The sequence below is a fragment of the Egretta garzetta genome, unplaced genomic scaffold (assembly GCF_000687185.1).
Source record: "Egretta garzetta isolate BGI_Z169 unplaced genomic scaffold, ASM68718v1 scaffold326, whole genome shotgun sequence".
NCBI lineage: Eukaryota > Metazoa > Chordata > Aves > Pelecaniformes > Ardeidae > Egretta > Egretta garzetta.
Window position 1 is genome coordinate 3,308,899 of NW_009260026.1, and position 9,864 is coordinate 3,318,762.

General features: G+C 44.6%; 1 protein-coding gene across 1 annotated transcript in view; it reads right to left on the reverse strand.

The window, feature by feature from the left end:
- SLC15A2 (solute carrier family 15 member 2) overlaps nt 1-4,082 on the reverse strand; it is a 38,284-nt gene extending 34,202 nt beyond the window's left edge. The window contains exons 1-2 of the mRNA XM_009640867.1: nt 3,951-4,082; nt 571-658 (exon numbers count right to left, since the gene is read on the reverse strand). Coding sequence (XP_009639162.1) covers nt 571-658; nt 3,951-4,082 — 220 coding nt within the window. The remainder of the gene's footprint in view (nt 1-570; nt 659-3,950) is intronic.
- Nucleotides 4,083-9,864: the final 5,782 nt, after the last annotated feature.

Consider the following 9,864-nt stretch of genomic DNA (forward strand, 5'->3'; position numbering starts at 1 on the left):
AGCAGGAAACTACATCATGGTGGCAAGAAAACCACCGATTTGTCTAGCAGCTATGAGCACTGTTGTGGAAAGATCTGGTTTTTCAGACCTATTCCTCATAATCCCTGACACGGGAAAAGCTAAAATGAGATATACGAGTATCAGGCGTTCTTTCCTCATAAACATTTATGTTTAGCTGGAAAATATATTTTCTAGCTTATCTTACCATAACCTGTAGTTCTGTTTATGCACATTTTCTATTTACAAATTAGGTACCTGTATGGTTCAATTCCCAAATATGCTGATTGCACACAACTATGAAAGATGTCACACACTGGAAAACCAGGTTTGAGACAGAGAATCATATAAAAATTTAGACTGGAAGATACATTTGGAGCTTTCTAGTCCCAACTTCTGCTCAGAGCAGGTGTAGTATCAATGTTAGGGCACACTGTTCATACCTGCATCCCAAAATATTAATTTACTTTGAAAAACAGCTGAGACCACATACAGCACAGCCCTGGAACACCAGGTCAGCATGTACAGAAATCCAAGGATGGAAAAGTCGCTTCCCAGACACAGGACACATACCTTTCATGCCATAGTAGGAGAAGCGCTCGCAGAACTCGTTCACCACGATGAAGGCAATGCTTAGAGGGTAGTTGGAACCACAGAGTTTCTGTGGGAGACAAATAAGAATGTATCAGCTCTGTGAAAGCCTTCATCTCAGCAACATACCCCCACAGTGCTTGGGTGGCGGAGAGGAGTCCCATCCAAAAACCAGGCACCCACTGCTTCTTGGCCTGTGGGTTGGACTCAAAGGAGGGAGGGGACCCCACACCTATCTTGCTTTGATTAAGGCTCCCCAGTGAATCAGTCCACCTGACATTGTCCCAGTAACAACTGCCATGGGGATTCGTGGGCTGTCAGCAGCCCACCATGCTCCAGGAACTCTAGTGGGAGTCCCACTGCCTCTCCGCTCAATGCAAACCCCCTTTGGATGCCTTTTCTTCTACACTTCAGATAAAGCTACTACCCTGCTCCAAAACTGCTCCCTCTCCTATTACCAGACCTTGCTTCAGCAGTTGGTAGACCCCAAGGAGCTGCCGTTTGCTTCCACGTGAAGCTGCTCCCTCCTGTGCGACAGTTGCCCTCAATCTCTGCACCTCACTTGCACCAAACTGTGCCACTGCACTCACTGAAGCAGAACGTCAGTCCTGTGTCCAGCACTCCTTCAGGCACGGCATCCGTTTTGTATTCCAAGAACACAGGCATAGCTATGGATAATTCAATTTGTTAATCAAAACTAAACAAAACAGCAACGGGACTGTCAAACCTGTCTGAGCACAGCCACTCTTTCACTGAATCTGACTTTACTCCAGCTAAAATCAGCACTTTCCAGCGAAATACAAGGCATTTAAACAGATGAGTATTGGCACGACCTTGCGCGGGCCTCCTTCTCTCTTGCAGTCCAAGCTAAGCAGCTTCCAGCTGCTTAGCTCCACTGCCTCGCAACAGGGAAAGCAGGTTTTCACAGCACTGCCCAGCCTCTGCCAATTAGTGGGAGAGAGGGGCTGGCCATGCACTTGGTAAGAGATGGCAGGGGAGCGCGATATTAACAGCTACATTTATATTTATGGGTTTAAGCAGCCATGGTATGGGCCAGTGAAGTGAGATGAACTCTTCACATGCATTTCTGTGCCTCGTGTCAGAAATAATGAATTCCTGTATTTCTTCCCAGAGTCCCAAATGCAAATACAGATACCAAAATAGATGTGTTTATTCAGGTTTATTTCACCACCAAGAGACCTGAGCTTATTTGGATTCCCAAAGCAATGGCACCAAGTTTAAAGAGTCTGGCTTAATGATGCTGTCTTGCTCAACGTTATACAAGAGCAAGAAAAGAGAAAAGACTGGCTGTCCACAACAACAACAAAAAAAAAAAAAAACCAAACCAAAAAACGCTTTCCAACCTTAGCCCAGCATCTCTAAAGACAAATATTTTTGTCCTTTTTTAAAATAATTTTTCTCTCGCTATTTAAGGGCTGCCTTTTTATTAAGAAACCCTTGGCCTCTTTGCTTTACTTGAGTAAATATGTAATTATCCATTTCACTTATTTACTCTGAAACCGTCATGCTCAGCATATGGCTTGTAAGACAGAGTGGGCTCCCTTGGAAACCACAATGGGGCCTCCTGCTTTTAGGCTGGCCTGAAAATGGTGGCATATACAAGCTATAAATGCACAAACACACAGACAGATGCACACACAAAATACCTTTCTCCAACGAGTTTTTCATAACAAAGAAGAAAAGCCAAAACAGGTAAATTATGTTTCCTGTGGGTGCTTGGAGGCATTTTGTGAACTTGGAAGTAAAATTGTGTAACAGGGATATTTTTCTTCCTCTCTCTCACAGACCTCGCTATCAGTACTCATGAGATTTAATAACATTTGATGGAGATGCAGGGCGTGACTGTTCAAATCCAGATGGCCAGGCATCGGGAACCCTGCTGCCTGAAATGACCCCTCCACACCCAATGCACAAGCCTTGCTGAATTTAGCTGCAGCAGTTTAAGATATCACACACCACGTTGCAACCTGCAGTGACAGAAAACCTGGTAGTGACTTATTTCAGCCACTCCTGCTCTGGGATGGGCATCTCCTACAGATGAGCAGGAGCAATCAGGGAAAGGAGAGTGGGAGGTGGTGACTTCCCAGCTAAACCTCCCCAAGCACCTGAGCCAGAACCCTAAGTGTTTACAAACACAGAGTAACGACTTACAAGCAGGGGTACTTCCACCTGGCTTGTACATCATGAGATAGCATCGGCACACGCAGAGACCCTCATGTATTCTCTCTGCTGTATCACTGACCTGCCTGTGGCCTGCCTGGACATCCAGAAGTGGGCTGCTTTCATCCATGCAGAGCACCAGATGCAGTTTACTTGCTTTCGTGGAGGAGGACCTTGCTCAGCAGAGAGCCCCAGCAAAAGCAAAGAGGCTAAGCCTGGATTCATGAGCACACAGGTAGCCTGCTGTGCTTAGCTACCACTGTAAGCCTGGGATCTGTGGGATTACGGAGCCCTTAAAGATACTGTGGAAGCTGGTAGTCTGTGTCTTTAGAAAAAAAGAAAGGTTATTTAAAGTACCAGCTACAGGAGACATTTGTTTTCCCCTCTCCTTCTTGCTGACTATCTGCAAAATGGAACTAAGATTAATATTCCACAGGAGCTCTGGATATCCAATAGTTAATGTCTGCACAGTACTTAAAATTGCGAGTTAAATAGTCAGCTTGCTAATGACATGACTGTGAGCTCTAAGAGCATTTTATTCCCATATTGGCCTGCAAGTCAAAGCAAGCACAATACAGCATACAGTTTTTAAGGGTCAAGCACTCAACCAGTTAGCCTGAAAACCTGCATAAACATCAAAGCTGCACGGCAACAAAATATTCACCTGAATCTGGCTTTAATTCAGAGTCAAAGATGTATACCTGAGGCTCTGGCACTACAGCTGGGCTGTGTAACACACATCAGTGGCCTTGTGCTCAATCCCTGCCCTTCCTTCTGCTTTGCAGCACCTGGGGACCCTTCCCTGCTGGGTTTCATCAAACTGAGCATATCCACAGGTCAGCTTCCTCCCTCCCACACATGACACCCCCCTCCACTTCAGAGAAGTCAGTTTTTCCCACAAGGGAAGTAGTGTACAGGAAAAAGCCAGCAATCAAAACCTTTACCCTTTTCTCCCAAACATTCGGACAGTTCATTTTTTCCCTTTAAGCCACCCTTTCTTAACTTAATCAGGCTAGTGGAGGGATTTTTGCCTTGAGTTGTTAATGCTTATTTCAACCCTCTGCAAGAAAGGGTGTTTGTCTCTGGCCAGAGCACAACAGAGGAAAGAACAGAGAGATCTTGCAATGTTTAAAGCAAGCTGAGCAGAAAGCAAAGAAAAGGAAACCAGCTGTAACACTCACCGGGGATTTTTTCTGAACAGGGAAATCTCCTTTGGGGGGATCATCTCCTGCAGAAATAAAAGCGAACAAAGTTTCCTTGGATTCATTTCTCTGAAAAGCGTTCATCTCCCCTCTCGCCTTGTCTCCCACCATGCTATGTGGCTGTGGTGAGTTGACTGGGAAGATTTCCAACCTCAGGCATGAAGTTTCATTCAGTTTGAGTTAACCCTAATTGAGCACATTTGTGCAGCCAGGGCAGAAAGGGGAGGGAGAGGCTACCAGGAAAGGCGACTCCAGAGTTCAAGAAGAGTCAGGGAGTGCAGCCTAAATCATCCACAGGTTGGGGCTGTCAGCACTTCATGGCAGGGACCTCCCTTTTGTCTGGCATGCCCCCAGCTATTGTACATGCACCAGCCCAGCGCAGCACTGTATGCTAAACAGATGTGAGCTGAATAAAAAATCCCAGGTCCCAGATATCCCTACAGCCTGTGGATTTAGGAGCAGAGCGTGCATCTCCCTCCCAATGTGGTAATGCTGGCTTATTCTGCAGGGATCTCATTCCACTGAAAAGCCACACATCCATCCCAAGTGATAACTACTAAAATGCTCATCACAGCAAAGCCCCGGACACAGGATGTCATGGATGCCTGCACTGTGTTAAATCATTTCTTTGCCATCCCAGGAGTGAAGTGATCCAGGGCTCATTTCCGCACCAATTTCCTGCAATGACCTTGCCTTTTCCTATGGAACAGTTTAATCCAGAGGGCACAGCTAGCACCCAGGAGCAGCCCCAAACCCTCTACTTCCTATTATCCAAAAGGGCTCCCTATGTGGCAAATGCATCCTACGCTGTGCTGGGAGCCCCTGGATTCCCCCTACAGCTACATGGGCTCAGCTCCCTGCCGGTACCCTGCTGTCCCTCCTTCCATGCCCTTCCCATGGGAATAGAGGAGCTCTTCATCAGTATTCTTCCAATGCCAGTTTCAATTACAGAGCAAAATTCACAACCTTCCCATAAACCACCCTCAGTGGCTGTGGCTCTGCAGTATATTCTCAGTGCCGTGTAAGCATTTTTTTTTTCTTTCCTTTACATTTGGCTTCTTTGAAAGGCAAGTGTTTAAAGAATTTTCCAAAGTAATTCTCCCTTCTCTTATCAGCAAAAGTACAAACCACACCCAGAATCTTCAATTGGTACAAGGAGTCTCCATAAACTCATCCCTAGCTCCAGTACAGAGTTGCTGCTAGTGCTTGGGTATCATGGGAGCCAAATCTGCAGTTGACAAACCAGGAAAGAGACCTTTGCTTACACCACAGATCCTTAATTTGGCTTCAGTTATTGCTAACAAGACATGGAGAAGACTTAGATAAGGGACAGAGCGTGCAGAGGAAGCATAATTACTCCCCACATTCACCCATGTGGGCTGGCTTTGCTTCTGCTGAAGACCCCCAGGCATCCCATTTCACTCCTGCTAACTGAGCAGCTAAACACAGGGCCAACAGTCCAAAATTCAGATGAGGCCAGGAAGGCCTACCCTTTCCTTATTCCCTTTTTCTTCTACAGCAGTGGCAAAGCAACAGTTTAGTACCTCCTCAGTACTGCCCCAGACCAGCTCCTCATCTTCAGCCCCCCAGTGGTTTGCATACCCATGCAACCTTGCTGTTCACAAGGATCACACTTCTCGGGTGCCATGAACAGCCTTCGGGGAGCTCAGGTTTGGTAAGCGCATTTCACAGGCAAGAGTGACCCAAAAGCACACCCAACTTTGGGGGCAGTGCAAGGAACAGACTTTTGCACATTGGTCCTGTCTCCTGCACACCAGGCTAGCACGCACTCTTGAGTCCTGCAAGTCTGCCCTGCGGTCAAGGCAGAAGGAATATTTCTGAGCCCTCTGGTGGTATCTCTTACTGCCCTCGGTATCTCCAGACAATTCCCAATAGAAGCCTGTTGTATTCTGCCTTGTACAGGGGAGCAGAGCAAACACAGCAGCAAAGTTATTAAAGGAGTAATACAAAAGGAAGACAGAAAAGGCTTCACCATCCCTTGTGCGTGGCTCCCACGCTGCTGCAGTGTGATGCCTTAATATTTTCAACATCCTGCAGCTATATTTCCTGAGTGTGTACACAGCCCCATGTGTCACATAAGCTAATTTTTTTTTTTTTAATACTAGCATGAAAAACCGTATCAGTCTGTGGGATTAACATATTACTTGTCAAATACACTGCAGAAATGTTTAGGCCATTAGCTGCCAGAAGGTTTTCTGAGGCAGAAAGGGAGAAAAGGAATTCAAATATCTGGTAATAAATGGTAACCCGTGGCAAACAGCAAGAACAAGTTAAAGAGAATAAATCTGCAAGCACCTTGGATACAAATGAATTCAGAATAAGACTTGATAGGAGACCTGTGCGGCTGGACTGAAAATCAGGGAGGAATTGTACCACAAATGGAAATAAGGTGGCATTTCTGAAGACAAGTATAAACAAACAGATCAAACATGGAGCAATAGAGGCTGCAAAGCTAAGGCACAAAATGAATTACAGCTAGCAGGGGGACACAAAAGGCAATAAGAAAAGGTGTTAGAAATGCTGTCAATATTGAAGAAAGAGGAAAGAAAATGAAAGTCTGTTATTTAAACTAGAAAACGAGCAAACAAAAGCTCATCCAGAGAAGCCAGAAAAGTTGTGTCCTTTTTGTTTGTCTTCACTAAAAAACCTAAATTGCAACAAGATAATTAAAATGAACCTGTAGGAATACAGGTGAAATGAGACCAAAACCACTTAAAGAATATTTGGATACCTCAAATGTGCTCAAATCATTAGAGCCTGATGAAGTTCACCTTCAAGTGGCTGAGCGTAGTTTTTGAACCACTTCCCTTGTGAAGGACAGACGCAGGACAAGCATCACCACTGCCTTCAAAAAGGCAGGTTAGGATAACCCAGATGCCTTCCTCCATAGCCAGGGAGATACTTGATCAGAGAATCCCTTCTAAGCACCAAAAGGAGAATAAGGATTACAAAACAGCAATTTTGGATTGGAAAAAATGCTCTCTAAACAGACTGTTTTATTCTTTGGTGACAGGGTAAGCGGTGTAACAGAGCAGTTGTGGAAGCGATATATCCTAACTCTAGTGTCTCTAATGTCTTACAAGGAAAAGAGGGTCCAGATGAAATATCCATATAGTAGGCAACTGGGAAACCCCTCTCAGTGTAGCAATCAATGATTTTCTGTCAGATTAGGAAGACATGAAACATACAGGTCCTCAGCTTTTCCATGAGCAAAGAGAACATCAGCACAGCCAGAATGCTGCTCAAGTTTGTGTCCGAAACCAGGATGGAGCAAGCCTGGGGGAGAACAGGGTATGAACTCAAAATGATGTGGCTAAATGGGAAAAACTGCTTTACAGCTCTGGAAAGAAAAAGATGAAGTTCAGGGAAGACTACTACCAAATGATACCCCTACCCATTGACAGGAAAAACAGCCACAGAGACAAACTATTCTACATTTTTATTGAGGATAAGATGAGAAAAATAACTGACTTTATTTTCAGTAGAGAAGATTCGGGGCTGCATTTGGCCAAACTCTCTTTCTGCAAGGACAGAGGAGTACTGGAACAGACGGCTGCAGGGTTTAGGCAATCCCTAATGTCTGTATATAAGAACATATTAGGGACTGGCTCAATATTGGGTCCTGTCCCAGAGCAGGCAGATGGATGAGGTGCCCTCCTGAATTTCTGTGAAAACATGTGCTAACAACTTCAACTGGTAAACACAAAAGCTAGGACTGCTTTCTGTAAAATATCCTCTTTTCTGAGTTATCCTTCATGCAAGCGGGGAATCTGCAGGATGATTCATGCTTAAATGTAATATTCAGCTACCAGATGCCTCGCAAAGCCAGAAGTTCCCACGAATACATTTTTCTATGACTTTCAGTTCATCATTTAATATTTTCTGGTTCCCAAATCCACAGGAAGACAACCTGCATTTTCCCTTTGCATTTACAGTCCTCAGATTCTCACTGCTTCCTGCTGCAGTATTGTGCACATTAATCTGTTTATACTCAACCGATCTCTTCATTTTCATCTGCATTCATCTTGTGGTACAATCCCTTCCTGATTTTCAGCTCAGCCACACTGGTCTCTTAATAACGAGTCTTATTTTGAATTAATACACACAGGCCATACTTTTATAGCCCTTTTACCATATCTGTGTTTCTCTCCTCTTCCTCTCTTTCCAAGATAAGGTTATAAGAAGCTAGATGAATGCATGCCAGCAACACTTTGGGCTTCATGACCTGGCCCTGGATGGACAAGATACCTCTCCAGGTCTCTTCTGGCTTATTTTCTCCAATTCTTTGGTTACAAGAAAGACCATGGCTTAACTGATTTAGACAGATCAAGACTGGTTTCCATTGCCTGCAGACTTCTCTCAAACTTCAACATAATTTAAGACAAAAATGTATCAAATCACTTGAACAACCAGGAAAATATGCCAGAATTCTTCAGACTTGCATCTCTGCTCTATTCACCAGCCATTATAGACTCAGAATTGTAAAGGTATTTAGATTAATACCACTAACAATATCAAGTACCTAATCTGTGTTTAAGAGCCTGTCACTTGGTCACTAGTTAACCTGTAACAGTCAGAGAAACTTCTCATCCCTCCTGGTACATTTTTACCTTCAAGTTTCTTCTCTGATTAGCAAGAAGAAATCTTTAAAAAATTCTCTCACCGGCTTGGCCTTCCTTCGCAGCCTGCAGCACGTCGTCCCCCTCTGCCATGCCGGCTGCTTCCTGCGCGTTGGACAACCCCAGCTCTGCTGCACCTGAAGACGAACCTCGTTGAGCAATCCTGGCCCGCTCTCACCCTGTTGTTAATGTTTCACTTCGCAACAGCAGTTCTTTGGTCACCAACAAAATAGTTAAACTTTCATTTATTTTTGATCTCAAAGTCAAACTGAAGTCATCTCTGCTCAGCACCTAAATGTCATAGGGGATCTGCCTTTCTCCTTGAATACAGCCTCTAAGGATGCATGGCATCTTTCATGGATGTTCATGATCAATCACTTTGCACTACAGCTACACCATCTTTCAATAAAATTACGCTACTTCTGGATGAGAACAGGGACCAGGCCTGTGACTAGACAGGATCTACAGCTGGCCATAAATCCAAACAGCTAGAGAGCTGGCTTTAACTATACACGTCTTTTAGTAGTTAAGGTTGTAAGGACACAGGGTTTCATCACCTTTTGACAGACTGGCTTCAGTTCCTGGTTCTTCACGTGTCACATAGGAATGCAGATGTAACATCAACATGCCAACCTCCCAAGCCCTTTTTCACTTTAAAGCCATGAGCTGCCTGAAGAAGGATCAACATATTTGCTACTGTGCTTCTGCTGTTTCTTTCTTTCTGCTTCCCCTCCAAAACCTCCTCTAAATTAGTCACCTCCTTTCAGAGAGGCTGCAAGGCATCTCCTCTGCAGATAAAAGCCCCAGATATTTTCTGCAGATACAGAAACGGCTCACAGTGAAATTCTGTATGCTCAGCAGTAGAGCAAAATGGGGTTTCCATCACATGTCATGGCCCTAAAGCCACCTGTATCCTTCCCCTTGTCACTGCACTGAAATCCCAGCCCCATGTGCTTCACGGCCCCATATCTCTCATCATCTCCTCAACACACAAAATATAGTCAAGGCTACAAGCAGATAGGTAGTTCCTAATGAACTCTGCTATCAGCTGAACCAAGGTTGACGCAAGGGAACTGGGCAGGACTAGAAGGATGCATTAGGGAAACACCAAGAGATATCCAAACTTTACAGTGAAGAGAAACATACAGCAATAGCTACTTATATGTGTAATAGCAAGCAGCCTAAGCTGATCGCAGATCAAATTCCAAAATGAAATGAAGAATAAATTCCTACAGGTCATTTGATAGAGCAAC